Below are 24,590 nucleotides of genomic sequence, written 5' to 3'. Positions count from 1 at the left end.
ATCAAAGTAGATTTTTAGAAAATCCACATATTCCAGATTTTTTAAGGGACCCTGCAGGCCGGTGGAAATTTAATGGCTGAATTTGGCCCATAGACTGGTCTTTGGACATGCCTGATCTAATCCATCAGCCATCAGCATCAGCTTGGACGTGCTGTTTGTGCCACACACCACCATGTTGGCTGACTTGTGACGAATGCTGGTGGTAGATCACAACAGTGCAGTTTGTGACCAGGCGGGTGACCTGCTGTTGGCTGTGAGCACATACAGAAGCACATATAAGAAACTTATATGAGACATTGTTAAACAAACTAGAAGTCTTGTTGCTTTTAACATCATTCATCCAATCCAACAAACTAAAACAAAAGTAATCAGCACAGTTAGATAGTAGCAGTTGAAGAGGATCTTGCATGTTTTCTCAACAGAGGAATGTGTTCCTGTGAATGTTTGACAGATGATGACACCAACAAGACTCACAGTCCATACCCTGATGGTTTTCTTCAGAGCTTTGGTCAGGACTTTGTGCAGGACAGTAAAGTTTTCTCACACCAAACTCCCATCCGTGTTTTTGTTGTTTTTCTACCATGTTTACTTAGTGCAGAAGAGTGCGGACATCCTACAGGAGTAGGCCAAATGATTCCTACTCATTTGGAAGCGTGGAGTTGTCCACAAACTCCTTTGAGGCATTCAGTCTTTTTTTTGTTGTTGTTATTTTTTTAACTTGTCCTGTCCAACAGCTAAGTAAGCAGATCAGAGCTGAGTGCCTCTTGTATTGGACATATTTTATTGTTACAATTGGGGTTTATGGATCTTCAGACAGACTGAGTGTATATTTGTATAAACCCCTTTTGTATTTGAGGCTAAGCTCTATTTATGAAAATTATATTTGTATGCATTCCTTGTTGGACCAAATTGAAAAAAAGAAACAAAAGAGGAGAGAAAGAAACAGGCATTTAGTTATTAAGGGTCTAAGCCCAGCCCCTGAGAAACAGCTCCACAAAAAAATCAGAAAGTTGGATGCAACTGATTTAAAGGCGGCATGAAGTATAGAAGTCTGTGGTTTTTAACTGCAGACTGTTGGTGACCCTCCGGCCCCATGTGCCTCAGCATCTGCTGACCCATCTGTTTGCATGGTCTTCTATTCTATGGATGAATCACTGTTGTGAAGGAATGTATAGACACGGTTCTTTCTTAAAACATTTAGTTGTGCACACATTTGTGTCTGTGTTAAAGATAAAAAGCGAAACCAAACCTTCATGTGAAAGCATGTCATTTATTCACATCATCAGATGTAAAAACGAGTGTTTTAACAGGTTTTTGTTCATTAAACAGCTGCAAGCAAACCCAAACTTTCATTACAATAAAATGAGAAATGTTTCCATTTTAGAGCTAAGTGCAGCAAACAAAGAAACAACTGAGTGTCTGCGGCAGTAATTAGATTATGACAGTCATAGCAACAACTCATACTTCCTAGTAGGCTGTGGATTTGAATGTAATCTGGGATTTAGTTGCTCAGTGCTGAGTGGTGTGGAAACCCAAACTAGCCTTGCAGACAGTACTGCAGGCCGGATGACGGGACACACTGTTACACTGGAGAGTCTGTCATGAAGGAAAGAGAGATTATGTGGGTAGTTATGTCATACCAAAGTAATACTCAAAAACAACTGCCTTGTAATTTCAGGTCTCTTTGATAAAGGGTGTTGTTTAGGCAAACAATAGAGATGCAGTCTGCTTTCTCTGTGTGAAACCTGAAAATATATCTTGGTAAATAGTGGTTTATGAGTTATTCTGTCCCAGTAAATTAGTTTGAAGCAGGAGAAAGCCTGTATGTCTGTGTTGACACCCCCCCCCCCCCCCCCCCAAGCAGCGATAAATTGAGGTTTTTTGGGAAACAAGCACCAGAGAAATGGTTTAAAAATAACAGTTAAATTGACTATAAAAAGCAGAATAGAATGAACCCTGTGTAATCTGAATTCTGTCAGTCTCTGTGACACAAGCAGCCCTGCCTGCACTGTACCCTCCTGTCACAGGGTAAGCTCATCTCGTCACTTGTTCTTTATTAATACAGGATGACATTTATTCTCAATCCCAAACTCACACACTCGCTCCGGCACACCTCACACAAGTACACACACTGTCTGCCAGGGACCGCCAAGGTAGCCGGGCAGTCAGGTAACTGTGTGGCACCAGGTGGAATCTCATTTATCCACTTTGCCCATGAGGCCTGCTGCTCCTACGGCTGCTACCAGAGTCTTCATCAAACATCTGGAGAGATTTCTGTTAAACAATCCAGTTTGCTGAAGGTAGGACTGTAGTTTGGGACAGACATCAGACTAAATCTTATTTGTTCAGAAATAGAAACAGTTTGTATTTAAATGGACATTATAATAGTCTTGACATCAGTTTAACCAATTTGTTAACCCCCCCCCGTAACTTTATATTTTTTCCAGATGTTTCCTTGGTCTGCTGTTTTTTCCCTTGAGCCCAAAGTGCCGGGCCAGCGCACCTCAGAGGAGCTGGTCGTCAATACTCTGATGCTGGAGCTGGGGGCCATGGTGAAGCGCACCGAGCGCATCCGTTTGGAGAGGGCGACAGAGGGTCGCCGCCGCCGCCGCAGCTCATCCTCTGCCGCCGATTACAGCTGGCTGGCCAGCACCCCGACCCCGCAGCCCTACCAGCTTACTCCCAACGACCTGCTGGAGCTGCAGGATCTCTGTGCCAAGATCCCTCCTGCTCAGTGTGGCCCCGTTATTGTCAGGTCAGAAGAAACAAGAGACACGTGTAAACATTAATGTGTACAATTGTATAACTAAAAAAAGAAGCCAGTTGGGGGGAAAAAGTCAATAATTTCTGGAAGAAGTAAACTTAAGGAAGAACATGGATAGGTGGGGTTTCGAACTAATCTGTTTAGCAGCCTAAGCAATGTCCTGCTCCTGGTTTGGATACTGTACTAAATGCTGAATGGAAAAGGTGAGGGAACATGATCAAAAAAGCAAACATTTTCTAGAGATTTTGCATTGATTGAGTTTTTTTCGCCATCATCTATCTGCCTGTTCCTGCCAGGCTGCTGCCATATGTTTAAGTTTTTTTTTAGTGTAAATCAATTTTCTTCACCTTCCTTTAGGTTCAGGAGAATTGTCACACAGATGGAGCCTGAAGTTCATGAGGTCCCCCGCCTCTTCCGCACCGTGCTGCGCGACTGTGTGGACGAGGTCAACGGCAACGACGAGGCTCAGCCTCCAACCGCCATCGAGAAGCAGCAACGGAGCAAGAGCCTCTCCTTTGTCACTTTCCGCACAAAGTTTCGCACGGGGCAAATGTTCAAAGGGAGCAACCTGAGAGGCTCCAGAGGGAACCTGCAGCAGCAGGTGGATTGGTCAGATGAGGAGGAGGAGGAGGATGCAGAGGGAGAGGAGGAGGCCATGAAGGCGAGGGCAAGGAAGGGCAGGAGCAAGAGCATGCCAGAAATCACCCCGTTGGAGCAGAGCGCTCAGGGGTGAGAAAGGATGCTGAGAAGGGGAGGACTTGGCAAAGGGAACAAACTGAAGCACAAAGAGGAGGATGGATCATAAACCCGTAGAGGAAGAGAAACAGGCGGACAGCCACAATTCTTATTTTAACTAATTGGCTTTCTTAAATTAGTCAAATCAAAGAAGAATACTTTTAGAAGTTTTAGCCTAACAGTCCCACTTGGATTGAAAATATCAGAAAAGATCTGTTTTTAAGCGACAATGAGGTATAATGCGCTGAAGGTTGAAAACCAGCCAGTCTTTAACCATGCAGCACTGCAAACCATGGACCTTTAGAGCCCATGAAGGCACTCCGTTTGTGGATCAATGAGCTCCTTCAGTTTGTCCTTTCCTGGAACAAATCCCATTCAAGCACATTTTACTTTTTTGCACACGTTTCATCAGTTACTTTCTCATTAACCTTTGTTTGCAAACATCACTGTAGTCCAGAAAGGAGCGTGCTATAAATGAAAAGTCTTCTGCATAAAGGATACAGGGCTGGCCAACCCTGGTCCTCAAGAGCCGCCACCCTGCCTGTATTCCGGCGCTCCCTGACCAGCTTGCTGCTGATTAGCTGACTCCAGTGAGCCCACATCCCGACTGACTGAACTCACCTCATTAAGGTATTCAGCACCAAACCCTCCAGGTAGAGCTGGAAAACAGGCAGGGTTGGTCATCCCTGGAATTCCAATCACTTCATTTGTACCTTTAAAACCATTGCTGTGTAAAAGGCAGAGCAGCGGTCTCCTGGGTTTCTACTCCTCAGTTTGCTCAGCAGCTGCAGACTAGCTCCAGATCCCAGGGTTACTTAGCAGCCGCTCTGATGTTAAACTAATACCTACAGGCATCAATTGACTACGCAGTGTCTGTATTTTTTTTTTATAATAAATGTACATTTCTTTTTTTTTGGAATAATTAAACATACCTTGTCCTATTCTTTTGAGTGTAATTAAAACATTGCTTTTTCACAAAACAGTGTCTTGTTATAAATTTGATTGCAATTTTGGGAAATGCAAGTGTCATTTAACCACAAACCCCTATTGATGCAAATATGCAGCAAACCCCATTGGCTTCAAAATTATCTTAAGTTTGCATCTACATGAAAGCAAAAACAAAAGTTATTTTTCTGTTCATAGTTGGAAAGAAATTCAGGGGTCAAGGGCTTATTTATTCTTTTTTTTTTAATAAAAAAAAAGCAGTTCATATTTATTCTTTATTTTACTTTTTTGATTAGATATAAGATTTAAAAATACTGCACTCAGAAAGAATAAACAAAAATGGAATTAAATTCTATATTATAATATAGTATGTAATTTATTCATTAACCAATCAAAATAATAACATTTATATTCCTTTATGGTTGTCTGGGATACTTTAGACATAAAATCATTAAAAAGCTGATAACTCATGTAATTAACCTAAAAAACAAACAAAACATATTTTATATAAGTTTAGAATAGTCACAATATGTCTGTGTTATCACGCTTTTAAACAACTTAGATTTTTTTTTAAAAACATTTTAAATAATTACTTCACAGACAGATGTGGAATCTGTTTGACAGAGAGCCCTGCATCTTCTGTCATATGAATCTTTTTCAGTGTATAACCTTTGGTCCATAAATTTTGAATGATCATGGAATTATCAGAAGTTAAAGACATATTCCCCATCCATTTATCATTTAAACACACTTTACTTCAGAGAAGCTACAGAGGAAACAAAGAACTCCACGTAGATGTCTGTGTGTACTTCATTTCCAATGACTGAAACCAAAAGAAGAGATTTAAACTGAGAACTGGAGAAATTGGCAGGATGGATCAGCTGTTGAGGCTCAAATGACACGAAGTCAAACCGGTTTCTCACTGCGGACAGAGAGGCGACATTCCAAGCAGAACGAGAAGGGCAGCGAAACAAACACCTTCAAGCCTCAATTTAGTTTATCCACGTCTTCAGCTAAGAGGGGAAAAAAATACCTTAGACTGGAGACACCAGAGACATTTTAGAGAATTGAAGAGAAATGAGCTTTTATAGCCAGAATGAAATAAAGAACTATGAGTTCTTTTGCATAACTTCAAACATTTTAGTGTTTGTCAATTGCCTTAAAACAAAACTGATATACAAACCGATTAGGGTGCTTAAAACAGATTTTTAGGAAGATGTGTTTATCCCCTCATTCTAAACATTCAGACCAAATTCCTTAACTTAAGATGAGGTAACAGCGATTAAAAATGTCCACCTACATCAAAATAACCTGAAACTGAATGACAAACTTTTTTCTGTTGTTTAGCTTCTGTGAGAGCAAATGCTCTGCAAGGCTCTAACATTTCAGTAAATGGGTTCTAAATGATGAACTTTCTGCTGAACAGTTGCTGTAACACCTTTGAACAGCTAATTCTGTCCCCACTCACCAATCCTCTTAACACAAGAAAGTCTCAGCCATGAGTGCCAGCATCCGATTATTATTTTATTATTGTGCACTCTCTCATCAATACATCTGAACTATTTGCACTTTGTACACTGAAGTCAAGGCATTTGGCTAAAAAAAAAAACCAGAGGAAAATACCAAGAATGTCTTCTCTCGTCTTAAAAATCTGTGGTCATGTACAGGAGGAGTCGACTACAGACAGCCGAGTACTTCCAGGGAACCTGACTGATCCACTTTAGCGAATTGTTTCAGCCGCAGAACCCCTTCATCAGCACCCGATTCTATCCGTGGCTCTGCGTGAGTGAAGCGTTTAACCATTAAAGCTGTTCGTTTTAATAAACAGCATTCTTCCAGAACTTCAAGCAGCTCGAACCTCACACTGCAGACTTCCCTTCAGCTGTCAGTAAGCGGCCTTCTTGGGTAAATCTGCATCCGGTCACAGTTTACTAAGAACATCCCATTTGGCAAAATAAGCTTAGATTCAAACCAGAATGTGTATGGTTACAAAAAACATTTGACTGAACGATGTTAAGAATTACAAGTTTGCGATGCTCTTCAGAAAAAAAAGGAATAGTGATGACATAACAAAAAATGTTGGACAGTTTGGACAATCAAACTATTAAATTATAGCCACTTTGAATAAACATTTAGGAGGAGTTGGTCAAAGTACAGCACAGGGCAGTTTTCTGCTCCTTCCTTCCACAAAGTGAGTACTTCAGATCATTTGCATGTTTCATTTGAAGTTCAATCTCTTCATCAGGATAGAATCAGTCTGAAGCTTTGGAATAATCCACAAGTCTTTTATCGCTTTGAAAGGATCCCAAGCATCCATTAGACCCTCATAGAGAATACCGCTCTTCAAAATACGATCCAAGTCCAGTTTAAAGTTCACATTTTCCTCAACCACAGCTGTTCCTCTTCTTCAGGCGAAGAACACCACAAAGATAATGAAGAAGACCACAAGAACAAGGAAGATTTTGATCATCAGCCACCGGTTGGAGGAGACTGACTGGAAATATTTGAGGATTTCCGTGTGCGCAGCCTCCACGTTTAGTTGAGTGTCCTCGACGTTGGCATCGATTCTATTGGAGGAAGACAACAACAGCGTGAGAGTCACCATATCTCATCGTCCGTCAAGTTAGTTATTTCTAAGAGATGATGAAAACTGCCAGAAGATTCACATCCAACAGAAAAAGAAACAAAAAGACTCGAAGAGTTGTTCAAAAACAGGCAGATGGTGGAGCAAAAGAGCTTCTTCAGCTCTGGTTGAACTGCTTCACAGAAAGATTCAGGGAAACGTTCCTGCCTAGAGCCACAGGCCTTTTTGTCACAACAGTAAACCAGTAAATAAATACGGAAATGAGGGATTTGATCTCATTTATGTGAGAAAAATGGGCCAACCTATACAAGGCATGCAGGTGGCCCGCAGGAAATAACAAGGTCATAGGCCACTCAATGAACCTGTGGGGCAAAAATGTTCATGCATTTTTCCTACGGGCATCCTGCAGGCGACAGGTCGTAGCAAACAGGGTGAAATCATATGAGGGTGAAGTAGGTTAGACGAAGGCATGTCGTACAGATTTTTTTTTTCAACCTCGCCAAACCCTGTGGACTGTGTCGGTTAGTGGCTGGTTAGTGCTGTTCACAATAAGTGCGTGCTCCTTCTGTGAACCCTGACTTTTAGGAATTAGGATATTAGACAACCAGAGCATAGTATGTGTGGGTGTCCTACGGGCGTTTTACGGGCGCTTATGCATCACCTGTACGCCCTGCGTGTGCAGCATTTGCATGCGGTCAGTACAAGCACCGTGTGAAAACATCATCTGCATTTCATAAGTGCAATATCCTTATAAATGCTTCACAATAGACTTACCACATGCATGACAATGGTACATTCTATTTTCATAACATACCTTAAGGTGGCAGCATGTGCCACAAGGGAACTATAAGACACACCCCTTAAGATGCGACTGTTCCCTTCTACAGCCTTCCAACCTGCAGCCCCTATATGGCTGCATGTGACTAAGGCTCAAACTACGCTATTGGTTTTTATTTATTTATTTATCGCCCAATGCCTCTTTTTTTGCCATATGATTATTTTTGGCACATTTTCTATCTTAGTTAGTTTTAATTATCATTTGTTCATATAAGTATGATGCCTGTCTTCAGTGTAAGACCTAATAAAACAAGTTCTCTGCCATTAATAAAATAACAATCCATTAATCTAATCTGCAACTGAGGTTTAACATGTGAAGTGCTCTGAGTGATGCACAGCAATAAAGAAAGTGCTTCAAATGAATAATGCAGCTTTTCCCTTTCTATTCCACACCCACCTCTGGACAGTCTCCTCTTGCTCCTTGACCATGTGTGCCAGCTGCTGGAATATAGAACCCAGTTCTACGATGGTGCTCTCAATGTTCTGCATGGTGTCTGCACGGCTCTGGATGTACGAATCCTAGAGGGAAAAGACGCCAAAAAGGGAATCAAATTATTCTGCAAAAATACAACGTTGCATGTTGCAAAGCTTTTAAACAAAATGACTCATCCTAAGCTGTCTACCTGTTCATCGATGAGCTGGAGCTGCAGAGGGTTGCTCTGAGAGTCCATATTTATGGCCACGTCTCCCAAACTGCGCGACTCATCCTGCATCAGAACCGAACTCTCTGCAGGGGGACAGCAGGTAAACACCTGTTCATCAAGGCTGGAAAAAAAACTCAGAATTGCAGAGGGGGAAAAAAAAAAACACAAGATAGAAAAACACAGCAGGTACACACAGTAACTAATCAATACCCGCTCAGAGTGTCAAACGTTCCAGGGAAATACCTTTTACATTTGTGGTTGTATAGCCCTGGTAGTCATAGCGCGGTTCACGATCTGCGTGCGGCTCCTGGGCCCCTTTTTTGCGGCTCCCTAAAATATTTTTAATTTTTACATTACAGAGGGCCAAATACAGGAATAATCATTCACAAAGAGTCTGAGCAGTTCTCTAAGACAGCAGCAGTTTTTACACTTGCAGTTAAAAAAAAACTACTTCTACTACTATCTTTGAGAACAAATGTATGCAACATGCTCAATGTGAATTCTTCTTTAGCTAAATTTATCATTTATTGATTTATAACAAGCGCAGATGTCACTAAATTCTTTTTTTTTCAATATTCTGGAGATGTCCCCTGTAGTTCAAGATCCACTGACAAAATATCTAGTTTAAAATTACACATTAATTAATTTTGTGGATTATTTTGGGCAAGAATTTTCCGGAGTGAAACAGAAAAGCTGTTCATATCTACACATCATTGTTGAAACCATCTGATTTTTGTATGGGTTCCCCAGAAATTCTCCATCAACTGTTTAGTAACCTCACACACCTTCTGTGTTAACCTGCTTAGAAAGTTGTTGAGTTTTTTTGGAGTTGAACCAAACATTTTCCTGATGATGTAAACACACACACACGAACACACACACACGAGGGATTTGACTAAACACACTCCTCCCGGAAAAACACCTGACTCAGTTAAATTGTTAGTACTTTAATAATCCATGGGGACTGACCGTCTTTACATACTTTTAAAAAAAAATAAAAGCAGGAAAGCAATTTGTTGCTTTAAATACAAAAGAAAAACTTAATTATTAGTAAAAAGACTGTTCATTATTAAAGTATAACCATTTTTAAAGTCATCTTTTTTTTTTTAGGATTTAGTTTAAAAGACAGTTTATCAGTTTCGTTTAGTTATTAATTTTTATTGCTTGATTAGTTGCTGCTTCAAAGAAACACCTCCCACCAACAGTGTTAAGCAGAGTCAGTTCAAAGTGGCCACAGCATGTTTGTGTGACGTCAGCAGACTTACTGAAGTTGTTTGCCATCATGGGAGAAGTCGAGACGGGAGGCTGGGAGAACTGTTCTCTCCTGCTGCGCTGCTGCTTCAGGTTCTGCAGACAAAGGAAAGCCGCTTCAACAACTTAGACTGAGACTTTAGAAGAACTTCAAATGTAAGAAATCTCCATTTCTACTTTTCTTGAAAAATGAAAATGGTTTCTCACCTCTGTTCTGACCTCAAGGACCGACTTGAAATCATTTGACATAGACGCCAGTTTAGACTGCAAACAACATGTAAAGTTTATTGGAGGTTTTGTTTCTTTATAGTAAAAAATACATTTGTATGTGTTAGAGCTTTCAGATGGTTCAAAACTAAACTATGATTAATGAAGTGTGAGACTTCAACAATCCATGAACATACCTGTAGTGACACCACTATAGTGTTAGAATGAGATTGGATGTGTCGGCCACCCGGAGCTCCACGTGATCTCACCAAGTCCTGCAGCTGTGCTATCTGTTTGTTCAGACTGTTGATGTCCTGCAAACACCAAGCAGAGGTGCTGGGGTTACTCACCACATCCAAAGCAACAGGAAGAAGAACTCCAACTCGGCTCACTTGTTTAATGATGTACGTCAGCTCTTCAATCTCCACTGCTTTGTCATCAAATAAGGATTTCCTTTTTGCCACTAAAATCAAAGCAGTACAATCAGCACTACTGATGACCTTTTATACATTTATTACCAATGGTCTGACTATTTCAGACAAAATATTTATTACATTTAGTGCAGCCAACAAATAAAAACTTACAAATAGTGAGCTTCTCCAGTTTGGCAAAAGTGTTGCTCAAGTCTTTCCCAATTCTCCTGCAAGAACAAACAGAAACGCTGTGTTTTTTACTGAAGTTGTAACAAAGTTTTCTTTCTCTCCAAAAGTTAAGGGACCAACTAATTATAATTAACTAGATACATTATAAACATTTAATTCATTTTACATATAAAATGACAATCAAGTTATTCTATTCAGCTGCCCACATCTCAGAGGCAAATTTCTAATAAACTACTGCCGCACTGCAGAAACTATGTCTTAGAAAACAATGCATCATAATTAAAAAACCACTGGAAACGCTTTTACAAGAGATCAAAACATGATTGGAGAGGGACTTTAAGGCTGACTTGATAAAACAAAAGAAGGCGGAGATCCAAAAATAAGCTCCAATGCAACTACCAAGCCTTAATATTGAAATTATCTGTGGATTTGAACATTGCATAGTCAAACATAAGCAAAGGATACATTTTTAAATGCCTAAATCTCCTTTTTGAACATTTTGAATTTCTGCTGTTCAAACAGTACGTTAATATGATTTATTGTCGCTCAGAATTTTTACTGTTAGTATAGCTGTGAGGACAAATGTCCAACTTCTTAAAACAACTACACATCACTGTAAAAGTCTTTTTTTTTAAATAAATAATATATAACTGTAAAAAAAAGACAACATATTGTCCAACGGTTACAGATATTAAACATCAACATTAAATACTATTCATGTAAAGGAATTTATGAGCTTTTGTATCAAACAAGGAAAGCAAACAATGAGGTTCCTACTTTGCCATCACTGTGAAGTCACTGCGCTGCCTCAGGGCGGCAAGAGCTGGTTTACTGGGCTGGACTCCATTCTGATGAGAGAAGACGATAATTTAAAAAATGTACAACTTTAAAAAAAACCACAAAGACACTAAGCATAAAAACTTGCACCATCACACAGATATATGTGATATGACTTAGTGATATTTCATTGGGCTGATAGAAGTTTGGGATCAATGTCAAACTAAGTATTATTTTATGTGCGTCATTGATCAAGAGATTGATTTAATGGACCAATATCAGTCAGTTCAGCCCAAAACAAAAATAAAAACAAGGAACAGAAAGAAACAAAATAGAAAACAAAACTAAAAGTAATCAGATCCAGCCTTCAAAGAACACAAATATGAAAAGAATGGGTAGTATTGTGGCGTTTAGACCCTTTACCTTCATTTAAAATAAAATGATTGTGTTCGTGTAGTGAGTGGTCTGTGTTTATAACATACTTGTCTGCCTTGCAGAGATTTACAGGCGGACTGGAACTCCAGGGTCCGATCGCGGCACGTCATCTTGCCGTCAGAGGATTATAAACCCGCTTTTGAAGCAGAAAATACCTGAAACGACGCCCGAACCCTCAGCCTGAAGCCTGTACGGTAAACAGAAGGATCTCCCGATGTGGGAACAAGCTCACATCCAAGGCGGACAATCCTTCATGAACAAAGGCCCACGCATTTCTACAAAAAACAAGAGAATTGTTGGCATCATCAGCAAACAAACAGTGCTTACAAAAAACCACCGGTTTGAACAGAAGGTACCGTTAGCATCCACTACGATTAACATTCGATAATGTAAAACACAAAACTATTATCACAATAATTTACACATATGTATCACCACACTAGTTAAATACTAATATCATTAGGTAACGATGGTTATCTCAAGCCAGTAAAGACGTCCACAGCTGTTCACGGCCCAACCGGCTAACTACATGCTACGGTTAGCTAGCTGAATCTGCTAACCCTCTTTTGCTTCACTTATCTCTTACGTAACATGTTATAATTCGATCAAAACTAACCGCGCGACGTTAATTTATGTTCAAAAAACAAAAAACGATCAGCTCCAACTTACTTGAGTAGGTATTAAACCATTTTTGGTGAGCCCGCTATGTTTTTCCAGAAAAGAACTACTCAACCCCGGAGTTAAAGTTCCGATGCTAGTCGTTTCCGGAATTGACGTCAATGCCACGTCTGCTTTACCTACGCACGAAAACAAAACTGCAGTAGTACACAGGAAACGCCAGATGGAGCCATAACTCATGCTTACGTAGATAAGAACTGACAACAAAAAAGGTTTATTAATTATTAATTAATTAATTATTAATTAATAATCATGGGTTTCAAATTAATACTTTAAGAGATTATCCCAATCCTGTCTGTGATTCTTAAAATCGTTCAGTCACACTTGGAGATCTGTTTGATTTCAAAATAATTCAAATCATGTTAAAAAAATAATAATAAACAATTACCAAAGAGCATCCACAGGCTCTTCCATTTAAGAGACAATAAATAAGGTCTTAGATTATCATATATGTTTATGAAACTAGCTGTGAGAACAAAGGCTAACATTCACTATACATCCACAAGAGGGGTTCAAATATAAAATAGCTGCAGGGAAGATATTTAAAATTGTTAAAATTAAAAATTTAAAAGAAATTGTAGACAGTGATTTAAGAAATAGATATAAAGGACTCAACAATATTCATTCATTTATTGTTGGTTTTGGTGTTTATTTTATTTTTTTGTCCTTTTTTTAACCACAACTGTTTCTTTTCAATGTTTGTGTTTATTTTTTCTAATTCTGCAAAAATTCAAGTTTGGACTGAATTGAAACAAGGTGCTTGCACTCAATAAGTTATCAAACTCCATTCAAAGTCCTTTTCAAATATTGCATGTAGTCATTTATTGTAATATTTGATGTTTTTATTTTATCAATTCAAAAGAAACAAATAATATTGTGATCCCTTACTTAACTCCTACTTAACTACTTTTAAATGACTGATTATCATATCTTCAGAAGTAGAACATGATAGGGTGAAGTGAAAATGTACTTCAAAATATTGAGAGAACAGTTGATTTAACCTAATGATTAACATAAATATAATATAATATAATATAATATAATATAATATAATATAATATAATATAATATAATATAATATAATATAATATAATATAATATAATACAATATTAAATAGATCATTTTTGGCTAAATTAAAGCACAGGAGGAACTATTTGAAGCTTGACCCTCTTCTTTAGATAGCTTAGTACATCAAAAAGAAAATATAACACGTCTACCATGAAATAAAAATAACAGATCAAATCTCAGAAAGCTAAAACAATAGTTTCTAGAGTAATAAAGACCAAAAGTCACGTTAGAAATCTTGATGTCACAATAGATTTAGACTTGTTAGCCTCACATTAGGGCTAAATCATCCTTTTATCATCACAATCTAACAGGGAAACTCAGAGATCTAATGTCTAGCCTAGATTTAGAGAAGGTGATTCATGCTTTTATCTCCTGCAGGCTGGACTGAAGCAAATGTCTTCTGTCTGCTCTACCAGTTTAATATAGAATTGATTTTAAAGTGCTAAGTCAAGTTTATGAATCATTTTAAGATGCGGGACTTGTTGGGTCTACTTGTGGTTTACAAACCGAGCATGTGTAGGATTTGCAGGAAGTAACACGCTGGCAGAATCCAAACTGGATGAAGCTCCTTTAAGCTATTCTGAAGCTCACTGATGGAACCAACTAGGGATGGGTATGGTTAAGGTTTTAACGGTACTACTACTCTTATCGATACTGCTTATCGATCCGGTATTTTAACGGTACACTTATCGATACTTTTTGAGGACGAAAAATAAATAAATAACAAATTAAGAACATAAAGTGTTTTATTTCCTCATTATGCAACAACACTGTTTTTTTTTTACAAAAGATTTTACTTTATACATGAGAATGTTCCAGACAGGATATTTATTTAATTATTTAATCTAATTATTTTTATTCTTTATGAGCGTGATGTTTCCTTTGATCTTTTGTCCATTTTCCACAACCTTGAATAGACTTTTCTGTCTGTCAAACACCAGAGTTAGGATTGAGTGAGATGATGGAAACAAATTCACTTTGATACAGACTCCTTTCTATTTATTTATTTTTGTTTAAATCCAGTAAACCCAATAATTTATATTAATTTTACGGATGACAACTATCATTAGTCATTAATTATTATTAAGTATTAGGAAGTATTTTGCATGTTAATACTATGTTCAATAAAGTTGAAAAAAAATAAGTTTTAGGAAGCAGCTGATAGTTTGTCACGGGTCTGGAATCATAAGCGGTGAATTTAAGCCCCGCCTCTCTACCTGTTTGTTTTGTGTAGATCACGCCGCCCCAGCGTGTTCTACACAGACAGCGCAACATACGGTCATCGTAGCAGCAAGGTGACAGCATGGTAGGGGCTCCTTGATGCAAACTTCATTAATTTTACGCAGAAACGGGTGTTCTTAGTCTAGGGCGCTCACGTGTCCCCTACGAGATCGCCACTGACTGTGTGTGCGCTGCCTTGTCTTGTGTGTGTGTGTGCGCGCGCGGCGCGTGCTGTCTGAAAAACAGCCCCGCCCCCGCTTCAACGAGAATACCAAAATTAATATCATAATTAATTAACGGAAAATTGACTGACTTGGTGAGTTAAATATGGCAGATAACACTTGTGGGACACAAAAAAGAAAAGAAAAAGTAACTTCTCCAGTACCGATAGCAGAACCGTTCAGGTCAGATCTTAACGATACTGCGGTCTTGAACAATGTGGCCCCGGGGCTGGTTCAGTACCGGGGCACGGTACCCATCCCTAGAACCAACCTCCTGGTGAACTCAGATGTTAACCAACTGTTTCTTGATTGAAGTTCCAGTTTAAACATAGTTTTTTTTTTTTTACTTTGCTGTATGTAGCTAAAACAATTTTATTTCTGCAAAGCATTTTTAATTTCCCTTGTTTGCATAAAACGATATGCAAATGAAATTGCCTTGCTTTACATGTGTTGTATAAGGCCTAAGTCATGTTTTTGTGGCATTTTTCTAATGCTGAAGAACATATCAAAAGAAAATTCTGCTTAAAATCGCATTTTTGAGTACTTCTTAATTCAAATGTGAACCAGGAGGTGATGAAAACATACCACTGGAAAAAGCTTGTAGTTGTGCTACAATCAGCAGGCCACAAGCTTCCAGCTCTGGTCCATTCTGATGCGTCCACTTGCAGATAACTATATACAAGTGCGTCTTTGGCTTCCTCAACTGAGCTGACATCTGGCTCTGCAGAAACCATGTTCCAGAAAACAACGTTGGTTTTTTTGGGGGCTAAAAACGGCATAATCATAATTAAAATACCACTGGGAACCCTTTTACAATAGATCAAAAGATGATTGGAGTGGGACTTTAAAAGTGCAGAAAATGTAAACAACACAAAGAACCAAGTTATAAAAACATTCATTATCTTAATGGATCAAAATTATTTTGGTCCTCTCCTTGGTATTCTTCAGACATGACTTGAAGTTCAACACGTGTTCTCAAATACATGTTATGACATGTTTGTGATTTCTATATACTTTTTAGGCCTTTAAAATAGCATTAAAATAAACAATAAAACATATAAATAAAACAATAAAAAATAATAGGGACCCAGTTCACTTTACTTATTTCGAGTTAAGAAAGCATTGAGTTAAGGGACACGTTTCAAACGTTATGTTTATCCATTTCTTTGTAACGGTCCAATAAGTAGTGGGGCCTAAACACAAGCTTTGTTTTTGTATTTTTTCTAAGACGTTTATAAAAAAATAGGTGTCATATTTATTACTAATACGTTGGTGGTGCTGGCGTAGTTGTTGCCATTCTCATCTCACAGGGAGAAGGCTCTGGGTCAAAACCCTGCTGCACCTTTTTGTGTGGAGTGTGCATGTTCTCCTCGTTTATGCGTAGGTTTCTTCTGATTTCTTCCCACAGTTTAAAGTCATGCTTCGTAGGTCAATTGGTGGTTATTAATAGTCCCTTGGGTGTGAACGTTTGTAGTTGTTTGTCTCCGTGTTGCCCTGCTATGGACTGGAAAACTGTCCAGGATGTACTCTACCTTCCCTCCTCAGTGGTTGGGTAGACGATGGCATTGAACAGGAATAAGTGGATTTAGAGACTAATTGGCTATATTTGGTAATTTTAGTAATCTCAGCAATTTCTGAGATGCATCCTGGCAGTAGAATGTGTGTATAAGTTTTACATATTAAATGAAGTTCCAATAAGTATGTCAAGGATGCATTTACAAAAAGTTGTAAATATGACTTCATGTTTTTGTTCTTATGCCCTTTCAAACAAAATGTCTTTCTAATTGGCAAAACACTGATAATGAAATAAAAATAAGAAATATAAAAGCAAACCTCATGTACCAATGACATGAAATTTTATAATTGAAAGACCCATTTTGAATCTTTCCCAGCAAAAAGACAGAACAGACATTTGGACAAGGACAGGATGGGCTGCTTCCTCAGGTGATTCAACACTCAGGTACAGCATGGAAAGAGAAAGATACGATCTTGCTGCTCTCTGATGTTCTCAACCTCCTGCTGGTACCTGCATCCTTTTTCTGACAGGCCCAAGCATGCTCAGACCACAAGTATGCCTCCAGCCCCAGATCCCCAGCCTTCCACCCGTCTGAACCCTGTACCGTCGTACCTTCCCTTATCCGTTCCATCATATGTCACACCTTTCTTTAAACCACTCAGAAAATCTCCCTTTGTGTGCTTTTTGGATTGTTTTATGGTATTAAATAGTATATATGTCAATAATATGTCAGAAAAAATGATTGAGCCTAACTTTTATATCAGTATTCGTCCAATAATTATATAGTAGTCAGTTGTGCTTCACATTAAAGACCCACTCCAATAAAAATCCTGATTTGGGTGTTTTTAACATGTTCTTGTGGCGTTTTTTTGACATCTATGAAGAAAATTAAGATCAAAACTGCATTTCTGAGTGTTTCTTTATTCAAATCGTTATGAATCAGGAGCAGATAAAACAAATGCTGTTGGAAAAAGCTTGAAGCAGTGACATAGGTGCTACAATTGGCAGGCCACAAGCTCTGAGCTCCTCTCTATTCTGATGCATCCACTTGTAGACGACTAGATCTATTTCCGCCTTCATTTTCCTTGTATGAGCTGAGATCTGGCTCAAAACTGTACGGCAGGATAGTTTCGATATTGCTCGCCATTTTTGTTGCATCTGTAATGTTAGGTTGGGGTTCTGAGGGGCTGTAGGCTAGTGGGAGAGAGTGTAAACAAAGGGATGATGTCAGGGCAGGCTTACTTCATGCCAACAGTCCTGCCAAAAGCTCAGAGGTGAATTTTAGTGAACTCCTTGTCATGGGGCCTCTGTCAGCTATCTTCCCCCTCCCCTCTCTGCTTGGCCACTGATTCGTCCCAGCTGCGTTCACTCATCTCATCAACCTGCCAGACCTACTTAAGGAGCGCCAGGACCAGAATTCAACGCTAGTTCGTTGCCCCTGATGGTGCTTGTCTGGTCTCTTTCAAGTTTTCCTGTTACGTATCTTTACCCTCGTCTAAACTCTAGTCTTTCTATGTCCAGGACCTACATATCCCACGAGTGGACGCCAGCTTCAGCTTCAGCCCAAGCGGAGTTATCCCCGGAGTTACCTACCTCCTCTCAACGCTCCATACATCAGGCCTCAGCTCTGGCCTCAGCCGAACCTCCAGCCACGTCAAGATCCACCCTCTCATCTGGAGTTGCCGTTCCTGCCATTCCCCGCCACAACAGGACAAATTCATCCGCTGGAAAAATTAAATCTATTATTTACCTTCACTCACCTCCTGTCTTCCTTCTGGGTTTCAGCGTCTGGGTCTGTCTAGCTTTGACAAGTCATGACAGAACGAACAACTAGCCAAAACCCCGACCCAGCTGGCCCGGAAGATTTACAAAATATTGTCTCCCAACAAGGTCGGTTCCTGGAACTCCTCTCCAGTGCGGTCACCCGCGTCACTACAGTCCAAGAGGACACGATCTCTCGCATCAGAGGTATGAACCAAACGCTTTCCGAGCTAACCGAGCGACATGCTAACCCTGCTATAGGAGCTTCTACTCCGTCTTCCGGCAACAATGCAGCTTCCGCTTCCGGTCCTGTCAACTCACCCGAAAACTTCCGGTTACAGCCTGAACCGTTCCTAGGCAACGTAGAAGCCTGTGGCGGGTTCTTACTTCAATGCCAACTCATATTCCAGCAGGCTCCCAGGCATTATCACTCTGATATCAGTAAAATCACCCTTATAATAAATTTTCTCCGGAAGAAAGCTCTTCGGTGGGCTCAAGCCTTTGTTTCTGCTAACCCTATTAGTCACCTTCGCTATGAACACTTCCTAAACGAATTCCGTTTGATTTTTGACCAACCCCGTAAACGGGAAGAAGCCACACGTAAATTACTTAACCTGAAACAACACAACCGGACTGTTAGTGAGCACGTCATTGACTCCGCATTCTGGCGGTCGAAGCAGGCTGGCCAGATCTGGCTTTAAAGGGCATTTTTTATCAATCTTTGAATGAAGAAATTAAAGACCATCTCTGTACTCAGCCTGAAACTAACTCCTTTGAAGAGCTCGTTTCAGCAGCCCTCCGCTCGGACATCCGACTCACCGAGCGACGTCATGATCGCCAACAGACCCCGAAGAAAACCATCAGCGATCCGGCCCCTTCTACCATCACAGCCCAGTCGCCCCTCAGAATGGATTTTCTCGCAAGCTCCAAACCATCTGAGGGACCTATACAGAGATCATTCTAAACTATCTGCAGAAGAACGACAGAGGCGAAAAGAGGAGGGTTCATGTTTTTATTGTGGAGCCCATGGACATTTAGTTTCACAGTGCACTCTGCGTTTAAATTCCCAAAACCCCCCGCTGAGTGACAGGTCACGGGGGGGCAACCTCAGCACTCAGGAAAATCAAAGCTTCCTGTGCATTCCTGTCAGAATATGCTGTAAAACCCAAACTCATGCTTTCAGGGCACTTATAGATTCTGGAGCCGAACAGAGCCTAATTGATCATGGTCTGGTGTCTAAACTCGGTCTTCCCACAGAACCTCTGGAAGCTCCTGTAGAGGCCTCGGGCTTAGGAGGGCAGCACCTCTCCAGAATTACGCATAGAACCAAACCTGTTCAACTTCTCACCTCTGGCAACCACAGGGAAGTTATGCAATTTTTCATTACCCAGTCCACTCATACGCCCATAGTACTAGGCTACTCCTGGTTAAAGTTGCATAACCCACAATTTAATTGGAGTTTAGGACACATAACTAACTGGAGCCCCTATTGTTCTGCTAATTGTCTCTCGTCCGCCTTACCTTCGGCTCATCATCACACCACTGACTCTCCCAGTAACATTAATCTGGATAAGATCCCCTCCTGTTACCATGACCTACGTGATGTTTTTTGCAAATCTAAGGCAAGCGCCCTTCCTCCCCATCGCCCCTACGATTGCAAAATCAATTTACTACCGGGTGCTACCTTACCAAAGGGCCGCATTTTCAACCTCTCTGGGCCTGAGAAACTTTCCATGGAAAGTTATATCCAGGAGGCGCTATCCCTGGGTCACATTCGTCCCTCATCATCCCCTGTTGGGGCAGGTTTCTTTTTTGTCGAAAAGCCCCTGCATAGATTACCGGGAACTCAATCAAATTACAGTAAAGGACAAATATTCTCTGCCCTTAATCTCCTCTGTTTTCGACTCCGTCCAGGAAGCCCACGTCTTCACAAAACTGGATCTCCGTAATGCCTATCACCTTGTCCGTGTCAAAGAGGGGGATGAATGGAAGACTGCCTTCAATACCCCCCTGGGGCATTATGAATATCTAGTTATGCCCTTTGGGTTGACTAATGCCCCAGCAGTATTTCAGAGGTTAGTCAACGACGTTCTTAGAGATTTTCTAAATCGCTTTGTTTTTGTATATCTTGATGACATCCTCATTTACTCAAACAATCTTACCCAGCATGAACAACACGTCCGTCAAGTCCTCACCCGTCTCTTATTGAACCAGCTGTATGTTAAGGCAGAGAAATGCGAATTCCATGTCAAGTCTGTTCAGTTCTTAGGTTACATCATTGAGGCAGGTCGTATAAAACCCGATCCCTCCAAGATCGAGGCTGTTTCCGCCTGGGAACCCCCTACCAATCCGAAGAAACTGCAACAATTTCTGGGCTTTGCTAATTTCTATAGACGTTTTATCCGCAACTACAGTAGCATTGCTGCCCCGCTCACTCGCCTCACTTCCACCCATCAAAACTTTCAATGGACCCAAGAAGCCCAACAGGCCTTTGACCATCTCAAGAAACTGTTTGTCACAGCCCCCATTCTCATTCAGCCAGATCCCTCACGCCAGTTTATCGTGGAGGTCGACGCCTCGGATTCCGGGGTCGGCGCTGTTCTTTCCCAGAAGGAACTCACGTCTGGAAAGCTCAAACCCTGTGCTTTCTTTTCAAAGAAATTGTCGGCTGCAGAACAAAATTACGACGTGGGGAATCGTGAACTGCTGGCAATAAAATTGGCCCTGGAGGAGTGGCGGCACTGGCTGGAGGGGGCTGAGCATCCCTTTATTGTCTGGACAGACCATAAAAACCTCGCTTACCTTAGAACCGCCAAGAGACTCAACTCTCGTCAGGCCCGGTGGTGTCTGTTTTTTGACAGGTTCCGCTTCACAATCACCTACCGTCCTGGAACCCGGAACATCAAACCAGACGCATTGTCCCGCAAGTACAGTACCACGGAAAACTCGATCACCACCACCATAGTCCCCTCCACGTGCATAATCGGCGCACTCACCTGGGATATCGAAAATCGGGTGCTCCAAGCTCAAGGTGAGGAACCCAATCATGCCCCCTGTCCTAACGGAACCCTTTATGTACCCACCTCCCTCAGGGCAGATGTCATCTCCTGGGGGCATACCTCACGGCTGTCCTGCCATGGCGGCGTCCAGCGCACTCTCCATCTCCTCCGTAGAAGGTTCTTTTGGCCTTCAATGGATAAGGACGTCTGTGAATATGTGGCAGCGTGTACCACATGTGCCCGCTCCAAGTCCTCTAACTCTGCCCCAGCCGGATTGTTACAACCATTACTCACCCCCAGTCGTCCTTGGTCGCACATCGCCTTGGATTTTGTCACCGGGTTGCCTCCATCTCAGGGTAACACTGTCATACTCACCATCATTGACCGTTTCTCTAAGATGGTTCATTTCATTCCTCTAGCCCAGTTACCCTCCGCCACAGAAACCACCCAGGTCCTGGTTGACCGGGTATTCCGTCACCATGGCATCCCCTTGGACATTGTCTCGGACCGTGGTCCCCAGTTTGTCTCTCAAGTCTGGAAAACCTTTTGCTCCGCCCTGGGGGCCACGGTCAGCCTCACCTCCGGCTATCATCCCCAGTCCAACGGTCAAGCAGAGAGGGCCAACCAGGAACTGGAGGCAGCCTTGCGCTGTCTGGCGGCACAAAACAACGAGGACTGGTCCCAGTACTTAGTATGGATTGAGTATGCCCACAATACTCACGCATCTTCCGCTACTGGGGTGTCACCATTCGAAGCCGCGCTCGGGTACTCACCACCTTTGTTTCCGTCCCAGGAACTCGATTTGGCGGTGCCCTCTGTCCAGCAACATCTCCAGCGTTGCCAACAGGTCTGGCGCCAAACCACAGAGGCTCTCCTCCGCACCAAGGAGAGCAACTGTCGCATCGCCAATCGCCACAGGGTGGTGGGACCCGTTTACCAGCCCGGCCAACAGGTATGGCTCTCTGCCCGCAACATCCCGATTCAGGCCTCCTCCCGGAAACTGGCTCCTCGCTTTATCGGACCGTACACTATTGAGAAGATCATCAATCCGACCTGTGTCCGTCTACGCCTTCCACGAGCCCTCAAGGTACACCATTCCTTCCACGTTTCACAAATCAAGCCCGTCCAGGACAGCCCTTTGTGCCCGCCGTCCGCTTCCCCGCCGCCCGCCCGTATCATCGACGGCGCTCCTGCCTTTACGGTCAGCCGTATCCTGGACATTCGGCGTCGGGGTCGTGGGCACCAGTTCCTGGTTGATTGGGAGGGCTATGGTGCGGAGGAGCGATCCTGGATCTCCCGCTCTCTCATCCTGGACCCGTCCCTCATCGAGGATTTCTTCCGGGCCCATCCTGATCGCCGTCCTGGACCGCCTGGAGGCGGTCGTTGAGGGGGGGGTACTGTCATGGTGCCTCTGTCAGCTATCTTCCCCCACCCCTCTCTGCTTGGCCACTGATTCGTCCCAGCTGCGTTCACTCATCTCATCAACCTGCCAGACCTACTTAAGGAGCGCCAGGACCAGAATTCAACGCTAGTTCGTTGCCCCTGATGGTGCTTGTCTGGTCTCTTTCAAGTTTTCCTGTTACGTATCTTTACCCTCGTCTAAACTCTAGTCTTTCTATGTCCAGGACCTACATATCCCACGAGTGGACGCCAGCTTCAGCTTCAGCCCAAGCGGAGTTATCCCCGGAGTTACCTACCTCCTCTCAACGCTCCATACATCAGGCCTCAGCTCTGGCCTCAGCCGAACCTCCAGCCACGCCACGGGCCACAGTCGAACCTCCAGCCACATCAAGATCCACCCTCTCATCTGGAGTTGCCGTTCCTGCCATTCCCCGCCACAACAGGACAAATTCATGCGCTGGAAAAATTAAATCTATTATTTACCTTCACTCACCTCCTGTCTTCCTTCTGGGTTTCAGCGTCTGGGTCTGTCTAGCTTTGACAAGTCATGACACTCCTGCTGCTCTGCAGAAATTATGACCTAGAAAACGACACAGGTTTTTCTTTATTTTGGCCAAAAAATGGCATCATCATAATTAAAAAACTACTGGGAACGCTCGAGTGGGATTTTAAAGCATTCATACACGGCAGAATACTTAATTGGTATTAATAACACAGTTAATAACAGTTCCCTGCTCTGTGGGACAGAACTTTTGCACTGATGTATTAAGTTTTAGCCCCCATTCATTTTGTGACTAATACAGAAACTTCCTTTAGCATTGGCTGCCCTTTATGCCAGTTAGTTCTAGGTTTGTTAATTTGGAAAACCCTAATCAAGATGATGAACAAAGCACTGAAATGTTGAGGCATAAACTAGTATCAGTTGTTCATCATTTTCTAAGTAGACGCTCAGCATTTGTAAACTTTGCACATAGGGTTTCCCACATAGTGACAAGAGCCGAAAATCTTTTATCAGGGTTGATGTCCTTCAGAGGAGTGAAACGGACAAGGCCTGTGGATCCACGTTTCTGTTGAAGATAACACCATTTGTTTGCTCAGTAAAATACAAAAAAAAGGCCTTTGTGTTCACAAGACTTAAAAAACACCCACTTTCCTGTCCATTTAGCAGAAATCTGTAAACACACATGGGCCTCCTTTATGCTGCTCACACTGAACCAAACATCACTCTTTCTCTGCCGGTCTTTTTTCATCTGTGTTTCTGTTGCACACACAGAAGCTGCGATATCATCTAACAACACACATTTGCAGGCCAGATAGCGCTCGGTACTTACCTTAACACAGCTGCTGCTACATAAGCAGGTAGCTGGAGTTATTAGCAAAACAATAAGGCTAAAACGCAGAGAAACGCAAGGTGGGAAAACACAGGATTTCCTGATGTAGGTGCACAAAGTGAAAGAGGCAAAGTGAGGTTCTTTTGCGGTCTGACTGATGTGATGGATGCATTCTCAAAACATTTTCAGAAATTTTAATGTCTTTTTTTGGGTGGTTTGTGGTCCTGAAAAATATTATTGACATTTTTTAAAAAAGAACTGTGCCTCAATGAGAACCAGGATGGGAAGCATCTTTTCTCTATTGAGACATGACTCACCCTGTCCTTTTCTCTCTGTCTCCCTAATCTTGCTGCTATATTTAGTGCTGGCATTATGCCCTTCAACAGATAGGTTGGCAGCAGCTCTCAAGTCTTTTTTCCTTTCCTTTCCTTTCCTTTCCTTTCCTTTCCTTTCCTTTCCTTTCCTTTCCTTTCCTTTCCTTTCCTTTCCTTTCCTTTCCTTTCCTTTCCTTTCCTTTCCTTTCCTTTCCTTTCCTTTCTTTGGTTTAAAGTCTGTTATGAATGTAAAAAACATGAGAGAACAAACAGGGACTGAGCATCATATTGCCAGAAA

General features: G+C 41.7%; 2 protein-coding genes across 4 annotated transcripts; one reads left to right on the top strand and one right to left on the bottom strand.

The window, feature by feature from the left end:
• The first annotated feature begins 1,961 nt into the window (after positions 1–1,961).
• On the top strand, positions 1,962–4,407 carry LOC101171255 (protein RD3). Its single transcript, XM_004073210.4, has 3 exons — positions 1,962–2,300; positions 2,448–2,755; positions 3,122–4,407. Exons 1-3 carry the CDS (start codon positions 2,067–2,069, stop codon positions 3,495–3,497), a joined length of 918 nt encoding a protein of 305 aa, XP_004073258.2. The 5' UTR covers positions 1,962–2,066; the 3' UTR covers positions 3,498–4,407.
• Positions 4,408–5,947: 1,540 nt separating this feature from the next.
• stx5 (syntaxin 5) lies at positions 5,948–18,098 on the bottom strand. Of its 3 annotated transcripts, none has more exons than XM_004073148.3 (12): positions 12,451–12,583; positions 11,829–12,056; positions 11,347–11,417; positions 10,552–10,607; positions 10,360–10,430; positions 10,165–10,281; positions 9,968–10,024; positions 9,775–9,856; positions 8,753–8,839; positions 8,489–8,592; positions 8,263–8,384; positions 5,948–7,011 (listed from the first exon to the last, which is right to left on the bottom strand). In XM_004073148.3, the coding sequence occupies exons 2-12, from the start codon at positions 11,889–11,891 to the stop codon at positions 6,852–6,854; spliced, it is 990 nt and encodes a 329-aa protein (XP_004073196.1). In that variant the 5' UTR covers positions 11,892–12,056; positions 12,451–12,583; the 3' UTR covers positions 5,948–6,851. The 3 variants fall into 3 exon arrangements, with proteins under 3 accessions (XP_004073196.1, XP_020562145.1, XP_011478308.1); XM_020706486.1 differs by lacking the exon at positions 12,451–12,583 and adding an exon at positions 18,080–18,098 and having other exon boundaries at positions 6,716–7,011; XM_011480006.2 differs by lacking the exon at positions 8,753–8,839 and having other exon boundaries at positions 6,754–7,011.
• Positions 18,099–24,590: the final 6,492 nt, after the last annotated feature.

This window comes from Oryzias latipes, chromosome 10, assembly GCF_002234675.1.
Source record: "Oryzias latipes chromosome 10, ASM223467v1".
Lineage (NCBI taxonomy): Eukaryota > Metazoa > Chordata > Actinopteri > Beloniformes > Adrianichthyidae > Oryzias > Oryzias latipes.
Note: the sequence above shows the minus strand (reverse complement) of the source record. Positions and strands in the feature narration are given on the sequence as shown.